Source organism: Odontesthes bonariensis, chromosome 7, assembly GCF_027942865.1.
Source record: "Odontesthes bonariensis isolate fOdoBon6 chromosome 7, fOdoBon6.hap1, whole genome shotgun sequence".
In the NCBI taxonomy this organism is placed as follows: domain Eukaryota; kingdom Metazoa; phylum Chordata; class Actinopteri; order Atheriniformes; family Atherinopsidae; genus Odontesthes; species Odontesthes bonariensis.
Genome location: NC_134512.1, coordinates 4,303,285 through 4,322,813, shown reverse-complemented (window position 1 = coordinate 4,322,813; position 19,529 = coordinate 4,303,285). Strand labels below are relative to the sequence as shown.

The window sequence follows — 19,529 nt, the reverse complement described above, 5'->3', positions numbered from 1 at the left end:
ACCAAACTTTGTACATAAAATGCAGTATACCTGTCTTTTTGAGATCTTTAACGTAAAAACGGTGTCTTTTCCTCTTTTAAACTAACATCGAACTAAGATTTCACTTCTAATCCTCATCAGATATTTGGGACGGTCATGTTACAGAAGGGTCTGGATGGTCCGAGCAAAGAGAGTGAAATTAGGCTGCGTGCTGACCGGACACGTGGAAATAATGATGATGTTGTTCCAATTCTGCGTCAACATTGCGATCGCGTTACATCAGATAAAAGAAACATCATGTCTTTTACAACCAAGCGCACCAGTTGCATCACATTGGTGCAGCTGGTTATAATATTTGACGCTAAAAGGTTGGTAAACATGGACATAAGCACACGATGTAGCTTTTTTTCTATTTATTTCAATGTGCGGATGGAGGCAACAGAGGTTGATGATTGTGATTATTGGTTTAACTAAATGCATTCATCAAACAGTTTTTTTAAACTAAAATTTCCTTTTTAGTGATAGTGTTACGAACCAGACAAAGTTTCAAAAGCCCTCACCCTTTGATTTGTTAATCAGTTAGCATGAGATACTTTCACAACTATAGATACTCCTTGTAAGCCATTAAAAAATTTTTAAAAGTCTTAATAAACTCGAAGGCAGAGTCCACAATTTACAGTAAAAGCTAAAGGTTTAACCCCTCGGAAATAACTTCAGAGGCTGAGAAATGAAAAGCTTCCAGAAAATCCTCAGGTTTTGGAAGGCTCCTGTAAATGAAATCTTTGGTCTTAATGCCTTGATAATTAAGCTGTGTGGCTACACATTGGGCCTCATGCAAGAACATTTTTGTAGGTCTCGTACGAACACGCCACGTCAGATTCAACAAACGTTCTTAACTTCGGACAAAGTGTGTAAACGACCTGCGTAAAAGATGAATGCCACCCGTGCGTATTGAAGTGCACGTGCACGAGGATAGTAGATTTGCATACTCCACGCCCAAAATAATACCATTTAAGGCTGTGCTTCCTCTCTGCTGTGTCAGGAAGTGTTGAGTCATGAGAATGGCATCAAGGCGCAAAAAGAACAACTTTACTGGCTCTGAGACTGAAGTTCTGCTTTCAGAGATCCAAAAAGGAAAATCTGTCATTTTTAGCAGTGTCAGCAGTGGATTTACGGGACCTGCTAAAGCGAAGAAATGGGAAGCAATTAGGAGTGCTGTTAATTCCGTGTCACCTGTAGTTCGTAATGTCACCGAAATAAAGAAGAAATGGTTTGATATGAAAATGGCTTTTAAAAAAAAAACATCTCGCCATGGCCAGGCGCTCGATGACTGTAACTAAAGCCGTGCAATCAGTTGTTGCCTCATCATGATGGCACTTTGAACCCTAACCCTAATCCCTAACCCTAATCCCTACCCCTAACCCTAACCATGAGGGGGGTGATCTGGCACCACACCTTCTGGTCTGCCTGGGCTGGTTCAGGTAGTAGGAGACTCTCGTTCATGGCAATATTGTACAAATCTGGCATGCCTTCTCTGGGCTATAGAGCAGTTTGGTGATTGGTGAATGCGCAAATTCTCTTAAATCACTCGTACGCAGGACTTAAGAACAAATCTGTGCGTGCGAACGGTTGTTGCATGAGGCCTATCGTTATTGCACTCCACATCTTGAGCAGGATGACCTCCCTAATTTGAAATAACACTTGCTTTGTGTGTCCATCTCAGGAGTTCAGGCAGCACAGACAGTGAGGAGAGCACAGACTCAGAAGAAGAGGACAGTAAGAGAGATCCATTTGAAGTTTCCAACCCCAGCACAGATGACAGAATGGAAGTTGACACAGGTTGGCGAAGCAGTCACAGATGGAAGAATGCTTTATTTTCATTGTTCCCTGCAGTATGAGTTCATAAAATTTTTTCTAAATATTCTTGTCTCAAGAAGTTTTTCTTGAAGTTGGTCTTGAGTGAGAACTATCATTGAAGTTTCATTTGTGAAACATAGATATAAGTATATTAGTTCTCTGGAGTAGCAAGTAACATTGAAAATGGTACCTACATGAGCAGATGTGATTCAGAGGCTTTCCATTTTCTGACCAATGCTTTGTGAATGCCTGAAGGACCAGTGTGGACAGCCAGCTTTGATGACGTCCCCATGGACACAGGTACATCCACAGCTTCAGCCGCCAGCCCCAACAACCCTGCTGCACCGTCTCCTTCATCCTCCTCAGCAAAAGTCCTTCCTGAGGTAGCATGGAGCTCCCCCCCTCCTGCTACATCCAACACTGAAACTGGCTGGGCTGATTTCTCTAACTTCTCACCTGTCAGGTAGGTACCCTGACGGTTTGTTCGATAAGAGGCTGCAACACAAAAACAAAACTACAATGTTCAATTTTTACTGATTGTCCTTACGATTTAAAGACGTCTGTTTACGTAGAATCTGATCTCTTTCAGTCCCAAAGACCCTCTGAGGTGCAACTCTCCCGTCGCTATGGAAACCAGCATAGAGACAATTGACCCTCTGGGGGTCAATGCACCAATGGCACCTGAGGGTTAGTTTTGTACACATGCATATCCATGTTGACAGAGGAGGCTTTCTGTACACTCATGTGAACTCATGAGGAAGACACACGTTTAAATCCCTGCGGTTGTCCCAGTTGCCGGGTTTCTGTTCACTAGTGAAACAAAATATACTAAAAAGTTGTAATATGTTGGTACTGTTTGTTTTTTAGTGGAAAAAGTAGTTTTCCTGATATAAAACAAACCTTAAAGTGGGCATCTACAAGAAGAGCACAGAGAGCTCTTTTCAGGAGTTCCCTGATCATCATGGGATCATATCCCAGGGATGAAAGGAAGACGCTGTCATATTAATCTTTGCAGGTCAGATTGTTTCTGCTCTGCCATAACGTGCATCAAGTTGTAAGAACTGGGGGGGGGGGGAAATGCACTTGAGGCTTTTTTCTCCTTTCATCATTTCATATTCACATGTTCCAAATGAAAATCAAGAACATCAAAGGAAACCAGGCAACTGTGACATCCTTGATTTACTTGGATATGAAATTTGACACTTGCCAATGTGCGCGACTTCCTCTTATCTTTCCTCAAACCTTCAGAGTGCGATGGCTGGTTGGGCGCCAGTGTGGCTTCTCCCTCATCCATCTCACCTAAAGACTGTGGGACATCAAAGGCAGAGGAGGAAACGGTCTGCTCTGAGCAGCGAAGCATCACTGAGACGGTCATCAACGGCTCCATGAAAGAAACTGTCAGTCTCACTGTCGATGCCAAGACAGAGACTGCTGTTTTCAAAAGGTTCGCCAAGCACATCCACACAAAAATACCATTAGCCACCTGTGATAACTGACTAAATGTCATGAACAGCATTTTCAAAACCCGCAACAGAACACTTTCTTTGATTCTGGTGTATTAACCAGTCAGTCCTAATATGTCTCAGTAGTTTTCTCTTTTGGTTTGGTTTGGTTTGGTTTGTTTCGGATTAGATCTTTTTCTTCTCAATTGTTTGCTTGCTGTAAACCTGTCCAAACCACTGACATGCAACATGTTGTGCTTTACAATCCATCACCTTTATACAAGATATATCATCATTGAAAATCATGGCTTATATATATATCTGGCTTTCTAAATACATTGATCGACTGTGATATATTGAAACTGCACAGGCTTAGTTTTCACATGTAATGACACGAGTGCAATCACACATGCTACCTTCAGTCTCTCTCCTACATAAAAACAATATGAAGGAGCAGCACTGGTTCTCGTTGCATCGGCAGTGTCTGAACAAACAAAACGGCATGAAAACATCACAGAGACCATTTCCAACTGCAGCTCAGGATGTTTCATCTGTGCCTGAGCAAGAACACACAAGTGAGCAGTGCAAAGGAAAGCTGTCGTACGCAAGTGCTGCAATAAGGGAAACCCAAAAAAGGTAACCATAGCAGCATGTACTTAGTGGTAATCATGTCGGTCTTCAGTTTCTTCAATTCTCATGGTTTTTGGAAAAATAAAGATGACAAACGGGAAGAGATTGCGAGTGACAAACTAAACTTAGCTTTTAGCTCTCTGTCGTTACCGCTACCTTCCTGTCAAATGCACTCATTAGCTGTGCTGATCAGAGTAAGCTCTATCACCAACAGCCACAATGCTATAAACTGCAAGTTGAATCGGTTGTGAATGATCGCAGAGACGTTCACAAACACTACAGATGCCCCCCGACAGCTGCTTGTTGGGTTGGTGCATAAGACTCCTGGAACAGATCAAGGATTTCTGCACTTTAGCCTGAGCAGGTCATTGCACTGCTGGAAAAGGTTCATCTTTGGACAGGCTTATACTTTTTAATGATTTTATGTACCTTGCTTTGACAGATATAGCTTCCCAAGGACCAGTCACTTATTGTGTATTTACATTTAAAGACACAACCTCCGCAGTCCTCAAAAATCTAAACCAATGTGTATAGCACAGACCCCTCACACACTTACTAATAACCAAAAAGGTGCTTATGTTGCAGGTCTACTTTAAGAAGTATTTTTTCCTCCTTGGAAACCTCTAGTAACTGAAGTAAATGACATTGAAAGAAGAACAACTTCTGAAAACCACAAACATCAGTTCATCATCCTTCAGTCCTACACGTTCAGTAGCCAAACATCCTGGTTGAAACAAAGCCTCTGCCTGCCAGTGGCCATCTTGTTGAAGTTGCTTGTCCTCTGTCCCACCGTCCTCTTGTTGATGCTGCATTATAAAGTGTGTGTGTGTGTGTTTGTGTCTGAGTAAATAACAGTGTATTGAAATGAATGACACTCACAGTCTGAGCTTCCCCTCTCTCTCTTGCTGTGCGTTGTGGGTGTGGTCTTCTTCAGAGTGTTGAAATCTTATCGGTATGTACAGCCAATCAGAGATGAGCCTGCAGCCGTGATGTAGTCTTGTTGTCACGTCAACCACCAACTTTTCTTTCCCAATTTATATCTTTGGTTTCAGCTCTTGTCTGTTTATTTCATTTTATTCCATTCTGCATGTGTTTCTACCAAAGCTATTGTTCAAGTGCACTTTTTGTTTCTTCAGTTTTGACTCAACTTTATTCAGTCGACTTTTCTGTAACAGTCCACGCCTCCAGGAGCAAACCATTATGTGACAATGGCCACAAGTGGCACGTTTCCGAAGTGCTTTCAACCTCTCAACAACTGGATTTTTAATGCTTTGTTACGACTTAATGAATGAATAATTGAATTGAATTGATATGTTCTCATATATGCCTTCGTTTGGTTTTAGCACTTTCACTTTTAAAGGTGAAAATGTACATTAAAGGATGTAGTGTATAAAAGTCTGTGCAGACAATATGTGAGTGTACAAAGATGTAATGTGTATACTAGGGATGTCCCGATCAGGTTATTTTGCCCCGAGTCATCTGATTTTGAGTGTCTGCTGATACCGAATCCCAATCCGATACTTCTACAGTACATTAGAAAAATGAAGAACGGCGAAGAAACAGATCCAGGATGTCCCTGATTTTTATTTTTATTTATTTATTTTTTTTATTCACTTGTTTTATCATTTAACACTTAAAAACAGAGCACTTCTGTGAGGTAGCTTGAACAAAAAAAGTAATCAAGTAATAAACAAATTCTTCACATTGTAGTTTAGTGCAACAATGTCTAATGTAAAAACAAGCAGCAGCTCGACTTGAAATACCTGGCAGGCATGGAAACAAATAAGCAAATAAAAGTGCCACAGTGTTATAAAGTAAGGCCAGTAATGTGCTTTTGGGAACTGCACTCCTAATTCTTCCTCTCCTCCTCTGGCTTCACAGAAGGAAATGTACGTTTTTCTTGATGAAAACCAACATCTCTACCTTGTCAGGTTTGAGCCTGTTCCTGTTCTCATCAAGGATGTTAGCCATGTCCTCGCCACCTCTTGAAATCCCAAGTTTGCATATCTCACAGTTTGCAATCGCAACGTTTTTGTCATCCCCTTAAAAATACCCCCACACCGCGGACATTCGGCCCCAGCTTCAAGCTGCTGCCGTGTTCTGCTTCGCTTTACGGCAGCAAAGTGACGTCATGCCGCATGTTTCTGTGTGGAGTTGAGACCATAGACATAAAGATTCGGTGAGTTATGATTATTGTAGTTGGGGATATACACCTTCCTCAGTCGAAATAAATGCAATATGGAGGCATTGGAGACCCATCCAAGATGGCGGCCGCGCTGATACGTCAGCTCCAATAGGCAGCATCGGTCTATGAGGCGTCTACGCATATTATGTCTATGGTTGAGACGGCCTGACTCTGTACCACCACATAACAGTAAATACTAATCTGTTATTTTTTTCCCATTTGTTTTGAAATATCATAGTTCTGATTTAAAATAAATAAATATACATATATAGATAGGCTACATATCCGATCGCTGATCGGGATGGAACGGCCGATACCAATCGAGTCAGAAACCACGTGATCGGATCGGGACATCCCTACTGTATACATGTATATCTTTTTAGATGGATAAAAGCATTCAGAGACTCTTAACCAAGCATGATGACCAGTTCACAACAAAAGTGGTCTCACTGACACTTCCAGTCCTTCCAGAATCAACTCTGTAATAGTTCAGCTCATCAGCTCAGACGTTGCATTATATTCTGATGTTTGCAGGTGTTTTGCTTTGATTGAGTCCTCATCAAGATTATTGGTGGTTCTCTGAGACAAAGCAAGACTGACGGCTGGTACAATCAATTTTGGTCTAATCGGACTCAGTTTCCTGGCCTGCCTACTTTGTTCACTTTATTTGATATTTGAAAAAAGTAACGTAGCTAAACATTCAAAACAGTTGACTTTCTCCATTTGCTGTACATTTAGATGATTTTTCCTACATAGAGTTCCCAGAGTCCTTTCATTTCCACACAACCATCCTTTGTTTTACCGTGTTCTGTCGACTCAGCATGCAGCCACTGTCCCCTCTCACTGTGTTGTGTGTTTCTGTGGTGAGAGTGTGCATCTCTTATTAATGTGTATGTGTATACCTGTCTGTTCCAGTGATGAAGACAAGCTTGCCTCCTCAGAGAAATACTTAGTGTTGGAGTGTGTGGATTCAGACGTCAACAGCTCGGCTGCTGCCTGCTGTCCCAAAACAGGGTCAGACACAAGTCCTCTCACATGGTCACACACGCATGCCACTTGTCTTTCCTGTAAAGAGGGCAAGTGTGCCTGTCCAGGCTCCCTGTCATACAGCACTGATCAACTGAAAATGTGTGGAATTTTACTATTAAGCTATTTTGTTATTATCAAATACCGTTTGTACAGTCATCCCAAATTCTTACTGCATCAGAAACTGGATGGCCTTTTATTTCAGTACAAATGCTTTTATTGCCTCGTCAAATACATTAGAGGGACACTCTCCGAACCTCCTTCAGGCAGAATGAAGGTTTGTAATGAAAGTTAGTGACATCTGTTACTGAAGCTCACACCGATCACTTATCTGGCCACATGAGTGCTGTCCAGTCAGAGCTTAGACGGTGGTTCTGTTACACTGATTTTCTTTTACAGTAGGGTTGCATTCTGTGTGTGCTGCTGGCAGCAATGGAGAAGACCTAATCTGCATGTTTTAGTGAGAGTTTATTTCATTTTATAAATGAAAGCCTGCTTAAAGGCATTAAAACACTGCAAGTCTTTCAGCTGTCAGTCTTTTTAAACCTGTTGACATGAGCTTCCACTGTTTGGCTCTAACATGCTACTGATTTCTCTCTTGTCCTGGTAAACAGTGAGAAGTGTCGGCCCACGGCAGAGCTTCCTAATGGTCCTATAAAGGAAACGTCCACTATAGAGGAGGCCAAGTAAGTCTTCTTGATTCTGTGAACGGTGCCATTTTGGTCTTATTTGAATTTATTTTTGAGACTTCCCTGCAAAGAAAACTCCTCAAAATGTATAACTTTAATGCACATTAAAAGAAATCTTCTTCTGTGTCTCCCCTCTCTTCTAGGCTGGACAGGAGTTCCGTTTCCTCAGAGCAAGCAATAAATGGGCCGGCATGAGGGTCTCATATTGCCCACCAGCGGCCAGCTTGTTCTGCCATGCAGGGCTCTGTTCCTGGCCACCCAGCAGAGGCCCCATGCTCAAAGCTGTACCAATAACATGCCCCTCCAGGACCAGCAATACTTCCATTGGCTCATCACAGACAGACAAGGTGTACAGACACAGGATGAACTGGGACGCAAAATAAGAGACAGACTCACTCAAATGCATACAGAATAAGTTTTTTCTGCATTTGTTTATATGCTGTTGTTCCAATGAGGTGATGTGCGAACGATATCTTGACATTCAAAATTAAATAGTAATATTGCTATAGTAAAAGAAATGATTGTATGAATAAAATATTTTGTAAAAAGACGCATGTATACAGGAGAATAAGATGAATTGGCAGAGAAACGGGGAGATGTGAGTGACCCGACCAGGCATGGAGCTGGTTGTCCTGAGCAACATGCTGACCCTTCATAGCAGTCACAGCAGAGTCACAGCTGTCAGTGTTGGCCTGAGTCTGAGCCATACTGCTCCCACCTGAAACATATTTTAAAAACCACACTTGGTTTTATTTTTCTGCAAATTTTTGTAAATGTTCTTTCTCTTGTATTCTCCTGCGCTGAGTAAGATTTGGCGAGCTTTTTCACTTTCTTTTTTTTTTTTTTTATTTATTATAAAGCTAAGATGATGCTAATGTGTTGTTACTAAAGAATCATACCAACACAGCTTTTTCAGGCTGCCTGCATTCACGCTAACAGGGTTTCTGTCTTGCAGCTAGTGAGCTAAAGAATTATCTTGTGGTTTTTAGGGCCAGCTAAACTCATTTAGAACCATAGTTCTCTTGTTGTTGTTTTTTACCCAGATCTTAAGTGCTTTACAGACCAGTTTTTAGACTTTCCCTTTGATTTGAGTTCACATACAACTAATTTGAGACAACAGCTTCACTTTGTGCAGAGTCATGTTTTCTTTTTTTTTTTTTAAAGAAATTAAAGACGTATTTGGACAAAAATACATGCAGGAACTTGAGGTAGATGTTACCCTCCGATGGCCCAGATCGTCCCTGTTCTCACCCAGCTCGCTACTTTGATAAAGTTGAGTTTGAAGGAAATTGGTGATGATCGCTACGGCTGCGTTCCTGCAGGGAATTCAGCCAGAATGCTTTTCAGACTCCAACAGTGCGCTACATTGGTCAATCAAGTCCCTAAGAGCAAAAGTTCCTGAGATTTTCTTGTTCATCTGCAAATTTGAAGGTCAAATCACTTGGTTAGTGTAAGAATTTCCTCATCAGGTTTTTGTCTGATTTGAATGTATTTTTGCCGTTTCCCAGTGTTGTATCTGAATTCTCTGCTGTAACCAAAATGCCACCACCAGACAGCACAGACTTACAAGCTCAACGAGAGTAACACACTTGATCTTACAGCATTTCTGCTACTTCTTGGGTTTTTTCTTCCCTTTCCTTTTTAAAAAAAACAAGTTTCAACTTTGTTCACTTCCTCATGGTGTTTGATTTCTATATCTGAGGACATGAGTAAAAAAGCACTCAGGGCCATGGCTGAGCATTTCCACATTGCAGCTAAAGTGGGTATGTTTAACGTAACGCATGATGGTTGGAAGTGTTGTCTGACGATACATTTTTTTTATGTCGGATCACATTAAACCCTTGCAGGAGTGAGGTGGCTGCTCTGCTCTCCACATGGGAACAACAAAGACGGCATGTTCTCCATTTTTTTTCTCCTCAGATCAGTCTTGTGTGGTTCTCTACCAAAAAGAGAAAGATATATCCAGTTTGTATTTTTCACAGCTCCGTTTCAGCATATAGACATCGCACAGTGCAGTTAAAGATCTCCAGCAGGAAAGCATTCAACAGTTCCTCTGCTGTCACTGGAGAACAAGGAATGACTGAGGGTCAGATTGTTATCCGTTGGACTGACTTTTCATTCACCCTCCTGGAGATGTGATTTGATTGTAATCCGAAGAAAGTTTTAAGTGATGATCTTGCCATTGATCCCACCAGATCAGCTGCAGCTGTGAACTTTCTCTCATTAGTAAACTGTGGCCAAGTTGACTGTTTCCTTTATACTTGCACCACTTAAATCACCAGCTTTCATTAAGCATAAAGTCGGCAAAAGTTGCTTTCATTTAGTGGCAGTCTCAATCGTGGTTTAAGTCGGTCAGACATTCATACGTTATAAACCTTAGAACCAATCCCAGTAATGTGTGGGGTGGGACTGGTGAAAAGATATAACCCCCAATCAGAAAAGGCTGGGAACGTATGGAAACTGAAGTAAAAAAAAGAAAGGGATTGTTTGCTTTGACTTTTAATTCATTGCAGATAGTATAAACACAAGAAATGTCATGCTTTGTGTGATCTACTTCATTTAATAGACAGCTATTTTGTATTTCAGACCTGCAACACGTCCCATAAAAGTCAGGAGAGTGAGTCTTTCCCCACTTTGTAACATTTCCTTCTCCCAACACTTAGACGTTCTGACGGGGGGGGGGGGGGGGGGGTTGTTTCAGAGTTTGGGGACAGGTCAGGACTGCAGGCAGGCCAGTCCAGCACCCGTCCCCTCTTCTTCCTCAGCCGTGCCTTTGGAACGTGTGCAGAATGAGCTTTTCCATGGTCTGCTTGAACAATGCACGGACGTCCCTGGAACAGATGTGGTCTTGAAGGCAGCACATGTTGCTGTAAAATCTCAGTGAACTTTTCTGCATTAATGCGGCCATCACAGAAGTGGAAATGAGCTTTGCTCATTCGGGCCCTGATCCAAGCCCATCCCATCCCAGAGTCTGGCTGCAGAGACTGCTTGCTGATAGCAGGCTGGATGCTCCTTTGGCTCTTTGCTCCATTTCTTCCAACAAAGATCTGGAACACTGATGGCTCTGACCACAGCACACGTTTCCACCATGTGACGCTCCATCCCAGACGCCTCCGAGCCCAGAGAAGCGGACGCCGACTCTGAGTCTGGACCAGGTTAACATCAGGCTGGACAAAGGTTTCCCACAGTAATCCCTTGTCCGTGTGCTTCTATCAGCTGTTGAAGAATGAGAGTTCTTGATGTAGCGCCGTCTGAGGGGTCAGAGATCACGGGGGTCCAGCTCAGACTTGCTCTCTTGTCCTTTACACTGAAACTCCTCCAGATTCCTTCAATGCTTTAATGATATTCTGTTCTGTAGAGGGAGAAATATGCAGATCCCTCCCAGTCTTTCTCTGAGGAGCATTGTTTTTAAACACTTCAATGATTTGAAGTGAGGTTGATGAGACAAGACATGAAAACTCTTGGGGTTCGGGCTGTGCAATGAAGTAAATGTAAACGGAAGAATCGCGGTTTAAAATGCCAACATCTGATTTGTAGCACAAGTGTGCAGTGGTGGACCTGCCTGCAGAGTCCTTGCCTGTATTTGTGGTGTCCTCTGCTGTTCTCAGGCTCGTTGGAAGCTGAAGTCTTAAAGTGGATGTGTCCTACCAGTGCCACGGGCTGGGACGTGTAAACTTTGAACCTATCTCCTGTGTCTGATGGAGCAGAGCAGAGTTGGACACAAAATGATTCACTTTGAGTAATGAGAATTTGAAACTACATGTGGTACTTTTCCATGAAGGTGTGGACATCTTCTAACTTGATGCGCAGAATCGGACCTGGCTCGTGATCTCGCAGATCTCAAGAATTCAGCTGCATTGAAAGGTAAGGATCTTCTGCATAAACAGTTTTATGCAGTTTGGGATCTTTTGTGGTTAGGAAATCTAGCTTCTGAGTAAAACCTTGTTTTACATGTCAGATTACCTGCTGTGTTGCTTTGACTCAAATGAACATGCAGTTTCTCCACCTCTTCGTGGTTCTGTGTTTTAAGGAGGAGGAAGTGGGGTATGTTCTCATATTTAGATGGATCCAAATGATAGAAACATGGCTTTGGTGTCTTCTCATTTCAGAGCTGCAGTCAGATACAGTGCGAGCTGTTGACAACTGACCCCATCAGTGGCTCAGTGCTCACATTTGATTATCAACAAGAACAAAGTGTTAATTGTGAATCCTGTGGGATTTTTTTTTTGTAACATTTTGAATGGTCCTCTAACCGATTGCACCAAACCTGGTTTGTACATCCAGTTCTAACACGAATGGCAGATGTGAAAGTATCTTGGATCCATTTGTTTCATCTGCAACAATCTTTTTTTGAAAAATTATAAACATCAAGGCTTTTACACTTGTCCCTTGAGGAACAGACCTTTGCCAAATGTATATATAGTTTTCCAGGTTTAGAGCATGATTTATATCTCTACATCTAGTTGTAAGGTGTGACGGTTTGGTATATATGTGCCAATGTGAGCTAGATGCCACAATTTGGTTATCAGAGAACTGCCACGGAAGCATAAATGTGATGTTCCTCTGCTGAGAGGAAATGCCAAATAATTTAGCAAACAAAGATATATATAGATATATATATATATATATATAAGATTACTGTTTTTTTTTTTTTTTTTAACTTTTGAATAGAGTGACTGACCATGTGAGATCAGGAAGCTGACCACAGAATCCCAACCAGACTGTTCAAGGAGATTTTCCCATTAATTGACACTTCCATATTGGATTTGATCAATCTGTCTTTGTTGACAGGATATGTACCTCAGCCTTTTAAGGTTGCTGTAATTAAACCTTTACTTAAAAAACCTACTCTTGATTCAGAAGTGTTAGCTAATTATCGACCTACATCCAATCTCCCTTTTATGTCTAAAGTTCTTGAAAAAATAGTTGCAGCTCAGCTTTGTGATCATTTACACAGAAATAATCTGTTTGAAGAGTTTCAGTCAGGATTCAGAGTGCATCATAGCACAAAAACTGCACTGCTGAAAGTTACCAATGATCTCCTCTTAGCCTCTGATAGCGGACTTGTGTCTGTGCTTGTCCTGTTGGATCTCAGTGCTGCATTTGATACGGTCGATCACAGTATCTTATTACACAGATTTGAACATGTTATTGGGATTAAAGGAACTGCATTAGGCTGGTTTAAGTCATATTTATCTGATAGATTTCAGTTTGTTCTTGTAAATGAAGAATCTTCCTCACACACCAGAGTAAGTCATGGAGTTCCTCAGGGTTCTGTGCTCGGACCGATTCTTTTCACTTTATACATGCTTCCATTAGGTAACATTATTAGACAGCATGGCATAAATTTCCATTGCTATGCTGATGATACCCAGTTGTACTTATCTATAAAACCAGATGAACCCAATAGGTTGGTCAGACTACAAGCATGTCTTAAAGACATAAAGACCTGGATGACTCAGAACTGTCTGCTTCCAAATTCAGACAAAACTGAAGTCGTTATCTTTGGACCTGAGCGTTTCAGGGAGAAATTATCTAGCGATATAGTTACTCTAGATGGTATTTCCTTGGCTTCTCGTGTGAGGAACCTTGGAGTTATTTTTGACCAGAATTTATCATTTGACTCGCATATAAAACAGGTTTCTAGGACTGCCTTCTTTCATCTTCGTAATATTGTTAAAATCAGGAACATCCTGTCTCAGAGTGATGCAGAAAAACTAATTCATGCATTTGTTACTTCAAGATTGGACTACTGTAATTCTTTATTATTGGGCTGTCCCACATATTCTCTGAAAAGCCTTCAGTTGATCCAAAATGCTGCAGCCAGAGTTTTGATGAGAACTAACAGGAGAGATCATATTTCTCCAGTTTTAGCTTCTCTTCATTGGCTCCCTGTTAAATTCAGAATAGAATTTAAGATTCTTCTCCTTACATATAAAGCTCTTCATGACCGAGCTCCATCATATCTTAAAGATCTCATTGTAAGATATTTTCCTAACAGAGCACTTCGTTCCCAAACTGCAGGTTTACTTGAGGTTCCCAGAGTTTCTAAAAGTAGAATGGGAGGCAGAGCCTTCAGTTATCAGGCCCCTCTCTTGTGGAATAAGCTGCCAGTAAATGTCCGGGAAGCAGACACCCTTTCCACTTTTAAGACCAGGCTTAAAACTTTCCTTTTTTATAAAGCTTATAGTTAGGGATGGCTCAGGTGATCCTGAAACATCCCATAGTTAAGCTGCTATAGGCCCAGACTGCTGGGGGGCCTCATCTGTCACACCTTTCCTCACTTTACTCTCTTTTTCCCCTGTTCAATTTCTCAAATGACATTATGTACATGTGACATTATTGTGGTCATTAACTCGTGTTTCCCTGTTCCAACAGGTATCCTTTGAATGGTGTTGCAGTGTTTGTTGTCCCCCCTTTTCTGTCTTCTCAAACCCCAGCTGGTCGAGGCGGATGGCCACCCTTCCTGAGTCTGGTTCTGCCAGAGGTTTCTTCCTGTTAAAAGGGAGTCGTTCCTCTCCACAGTCGCCTCAGGCACGCTCAGGACGGGAGATCGGACAAGACAAGTTTTGGTGCAATCTGTTGGTTTCCTTAGCTAGGAAATTGTTTTTGAATTGGCTCTATATGAATGAATTGGATTATTTTGAAATTAATTCTGATTACAATAAATTGAACTCCAGTTGGCTTGAATTGGACTTTGTTATTTAAGTGCCTTGAGATGACATGTGACCCGCTCTGGCGAAACGAGTCGGAAGTCGCAACGTTCTATTTTGAGGTACGGGCAGATAACGTGAAAAAACAATGGATTAAAAAAAACATTTTTTTTTAAAGCTAATTTCAAAGAATAGACATTAAAAAACAATCTCCCAAAGTTGTATAGTCCATATAATTGAGGAAAGGCACGTAAATGACAATTCAAGTTGACTTGCAAGTTGTATTAAATGCATTAAAATTTAACAGGTTGAAAAAATTCATCGACTCCTCTCCCGTTAACGTCTACCGTTCCTATTACCTCTGAGGATTTCCCTTTACCTCTGAAACGTCTCTATCTCTGCTCACTTCATAAAACCAATCAAAATGCTTAAAAATGTAAACACACAGTGACACAAAGGCCCACAATAGGCGGGAAGTCACGTTTCGAGTGACTGGTGCACGCGATTGGTCCAGCCATCACTCTGTCAAACTAGCTATCTGTGTTGGTGTAGCCTAAACTAATCGTAGAAATAAAATAAATATTTTCTAATCATTTGGGCTTCAGTCTGGTTTAATACCATTTTATATGTGTACAAATGCCTTTGGTAAAATTAAGCTTTAAGATAAAGAGTTTATGCCCTTAAATTCACAGGATTTTGAAAGCTATCTACAAAAAAACGGGCAAAAAACTTTAAACGCGATTTTCAATCGTAAAAAAAGGGTGGAAGATCATAAATCAAATGGCCATATTTTGAAAACCATCCAACGTATGACTTTGACTATGGTATCATTTTAAAGCTTATTTCCATTCCTTTCTTTTGATACCAAAATCTCAATTTTGACATTTGGGTCACTGTGACTCATTTTGCTGAGTCAGGTACTTAGGTGAAGTTAGTTTTACGTTGGATATTCGACAGACATTCGCAAGCAAGCCACTCCAACATTTCAAGTGCACCCGTATTGCAGACTTTACAGTAAACACACGGAGAGGACGACTGCAGCGTGTTCCAACTTCCTGTTTTCAAAATAAAATAAAAATGAAAAAAATGTGATATTTAAAGCAGAGATGAGCGACTGTATAAAGTTATTGAAAAATATGAACAGATCTAAAATGTAAAAATAAAAGGCGTATCTCATGTAGCAGGTGTAGTTACATGACCCCACACTGATTTGGAGTCAATTGATCACATTACCTGGAAGCTATTGAGCAAAAAGACTAATATTTACATATAAAAATTCATTAAAAATATGAACAGATCTAAAATGTAAAAATAAAAGGCGTATCTCATGTAGCAGGTGTAGTTACATGATCCCGCACTGATTTGGAGTCAATTGATCACATGACCTGGAAGCTATTGAGCAAAAAGACTAATATTTACATATAAATATTAATAAAAAATATGAACAGATCTAAAATGTAAAAATAAAAGGCGTATCTCATGTAGCAAGTGTAGTTACATGATCCCATACTGATTTGGAGTCAATTGATCACATGACCTGGAAGCTATTGAGCAAAAATCAGAATCAGAATCAGAATCGCTTTTTATTGCCAGGTATGTGGACACACACGAGGAATTTGACTCCGGTTACACCTCACTCTCTTTAGTGCAACAATTACAAAAAAATAGACAAAAAAATAGACATAGAACAAGATTAAATCAGAAGTGCAAATTGGTGCATGGTGCAAGGATGAAACACTGAAGTCCGGTTTTAGCTGTTTAACACAGAGACAGCCTGAGGGAAGAAACTGTTCCTGTGTCTTGTTGTTTTGGCGTACAGAGTTCTGTAGCGCCTTGCAGAAGGGAGGAGTTTAAACAGTTTGTGTCCAGGGTGTGATGGGTCTGCAGAGATGTAACCTGCCCGTTTCCTGACTCTGGACAGGTACAGATCCTGGATGGAGGGCAGGCTGACACCAATAATCTTCTCTGCAGACCTTATTGTCCGTTGCAGTCTGTTTTTTTCCTGTTTGGTGGTTGATCCGAACCAAACGGTGATGGATGAACAGAGAACAGACTGAACAATGGCGGTGTAAAACTGGATCAGCAGCTCCTTAGGTAGGTTGAGCTTCCTGAGCTGCCGCAGGAAGTACAACCTCTGCTGTGCCTTTTTGATGGTAGTGACTGTGTTGGTCTCCCACTTCAGGTCCTGAGAGATTGTGGGGCCCAGAAACCTGAAGGATTCCACAGCAGACACTGCGTTGTTGGTGATGGTGATGGGTGGCAGAGTGGGGGGGCTTCTCCTAAAGTCCACTGTCATCTCCACTGTTTTTAGCGTGTTCAGCTCCAGATTGTTCTGACCACACCAGCAGACCAGCCGTTCAACCTCCCGTCTGTATGCAGACTCATCACCGTCCCGGATGAGGCCGATGACTGTTGTGTCATCTGCAAACTTCAGGAGTTTAACAGACGGGTCTCTTGAGGTGCAGTCGTTGGTGTAAAAAAGACTAATATTTATCTGTTCATGTAAATAATACGTAATATTTACATGAACAGATCTAAAATGTAAAAATGTAGAAATAACAGAAATTAAATAAAAAGTGAAACCCTCGGAAAATAACACATTAAAAGACACATGGATAAAACATGATGAAAGACATGTAAAAAACACGAAAACTTCGGCTTTCTCGGAGCTGCTTTGACGCTTCGTCTGGGATTACCGTAACGGGCCGTATATCACTGAAAAGCGCAGAGTATCTGCTTTCGGAAACAGTTTTAATTGTTTTGACTGCGATAATGGTTCAAGAGTTACGGTAATAAAAAAAGACGGTGTCTTGTTACGGCCCCGGGGGTGACTTTTAGGAGACTAGAGGCTGACGGATGAAGTAATACAGTCTTCTGTAACAATTTGTTAACTGTGGGCTTGAATATGGGGCGCTTCAAAAAAGGGCAGAGACAGAGGACCACAGACATGTGGGAAAAAGCTGGGGGGAGAGAAGCCATGTCCGGTCTTTTATGCATTATCATGTTTGTGAGATAAATATCCCATCAGATATTTGGACATCAGTCACACTTGATGTGTTTCAAACCACCAAAAAAGAGTACACAAATTGGCTGAAAATCATCTGGAGGGAGGACAGACGAGGAGTCCAGACAGCAGTGCTTCTTGCAGGTATGTGTGTATGGAACTCAAACATTGATATGTGATATTAATTTTCTATTTTAGATTTTTTTACGATATTCTTTTTTTATTCAAGTGTTTACAATGTAAGTGAATGGGAGGATATGTCATAGGTGTGATCGTGCAGGTGTGTCCAGCATGACCTGGTCTTGCGGTCGTGTGCATGTGTGCGCATGCGCGCACGACTGACAGACATGGGGGATGGTGAAAAACTATTTAAAAAAAAGTATTTTAACGATAATACTGATATGTGATATTAGTTTTCTATTTTAGAATTTTTTATGATATTTTTTTATTTTATTTTATGATGTAAGGGAATGGGAGGAAATGTCATGCATACTAAACATACTGTATACATACTGTATATACATATCATACATCTACATGGTACATACAGTACATCGATACAGTAGTACAGGCTTACATAAAGCACATCGATACAGTAATTTTGCGCACATTGCCTATTGTTATAAGGACACATTGTTTACTATTGACAATGCCAAACTTCTTTTACTTTACAAGGTTACTTAATCTTTGTAGATATAAAGGTTTTTTTTCTGAAATACTACATAATGTCATATTGCTTCCACTTATAATTTGGAAACGGCAACAACAGCTACCAACTCACAGCTCGCGGACACATTTTACGGAGGAAATGAATTTTCTTTTTACTCAATAATTGTGTTGTACGGAAGCGTATTGCTACCATGCCTTAGTTGGCGTTATCAGAAGATGCTAACTTATTACGTTATAACCTAAAACCAACTTATGATGTTATAACTTGAAACTTAAGAAAGAAAAAAATATTGTAACTTTAAACTTGTTTCATCATAAGCAAAACAATTGTTTTCATTGTAGATGACACAAAAGAACAGGCAAAGAAAAGCCATGGAAAGGGAAAGACAGACGGTAAGAAAGACAAAGAGGAGGAGAGTTACTCTGGAGACACAGCAGCAGAAGGAGGTAACAGTTCAGTGGATGATGAAGGTGCACAGGATGAAGAGATTGATTACAGACATTGCAAACCAGGAAGAAAAAAATTCAAAATTTCTATAACAAAAAAAAATGGGACAAAATAAAACCAAAACATGACATGAATAAACTCAGATCTCCATGGACAGACACATTATATCATGAGTTTTTGAAAGAGAACCCATGTTGCACACTTGTGTTTAAATACCAGCATGTTAAAAAAAGTCTTAGCCACAAAAAGAAATGCCACTATTTCAGTGCAAAAGCAAAATGCACTTTTGATGAGTGTGCTGCTGTCTACCTTTTCTCTAAAAGAAACAAGCCAAAATCAACAGATACAAAAATAAGTTTTCAAGTGATTCGCAATGGAACTGTTACACACAGAAAAAACCAAAGGAGATTTCGACCAGCAAAGTACCTGCGAAGAGGAAAAATAGCAAAAGCTATAACCAAAGGTGTCAGCAATTTCCATTACAGCATGCTGAAAAATACACCGGTTGACGAAATAACAGCTGGCAACATAACTCGCAGCATGACCAAGGATGTTTTAAAGAAAATATCCTCTGAAGTGAAGAAGAGTTCAAGGCTTCACAACGATGTATTGCTGGAACTAATGCTCACTCAAAAATTAATCCGGGAGAGCAGCAGTCATGCATCATTTAAAGGTTATCTTCAGCACCTACAAATTGATCCATTTGCTCTACATTTGTACACAGAGGGTGGACTTAACATTCTGACTGAACACCTAAAAAAAACATCACATGTCACCCTCTACCTTGATGCTACAGGCAGTGTTGTCCAGAAAATACCAGAGCAAAACAAGAAAGTTCTGTATTATGCTCTAGTTTTGCCTGGCATGGGCAAGGACAGCCCTCCCCTACCTGTCACAGAACTTGTGTCAAACAGCCATTCAGTTCCTGCTATATCACACTGGCTTAT

General features: G+C 40.8%; 1 protein-coding gene across 6 annotated transcripts in view; it reads left to right on the top strand.

The window, feature by feature from the left end:
- Positions 1 to 9,473, top strand: part of ppp6r3 (protein phosphatase 6, regulatory subunit 3) — a 43,798-nt gene extending 34,325 nt beyond the window's left edge. For 3 of the 6 annotated variants that reach the window (XM_075469282.1, XM_075469284.1, XM_075469281.1), the window contains 8 exons: positions 1,703 to 1,818; positions 2,092 to 2,299; positions 2,426 to 2,523; positions 3,085 to 3,280; positions 4,843 to 4,860; positions 7,009 to 7,107; positions 7,734 to 7,805; positions 7,952 to 9,473. In XM_075469282.1, the coding sequence (XP_075325397.1) occupies positions 1,703 to 1,818; positions 2,092 to 2,299; positions 2,426 to 2,523; positions 3,085 to 3,280; positions 4,843 to 4,860; positions 7,009 to 7,107; positions 7,734 to 7,805; positions 7,952 to 8,003 (859 nt within the window). In that variant the 3' untranslated portion in view covers positions 8,004 to 9,473. The remainder of the gene's footprint in view (positions 1 to 1,702; positions 1,819 to 2,091; positions 2,300 to 2,425; positions 2,524 to 3,084; positions 3,281 to 4,842; positions 4,861 to 7,008; positions 7,108 to 7,733; positions 7,806 to 7,951) is intronic. The other 3 variants (XM_075469287.1, XM_075469283.1, XM_075469286.1) reach the window with 2 other exon arrangements.
- The last annotated feature ends 10,056 nt before the right edge of the window (positions 9,474 to 19,529 follow it).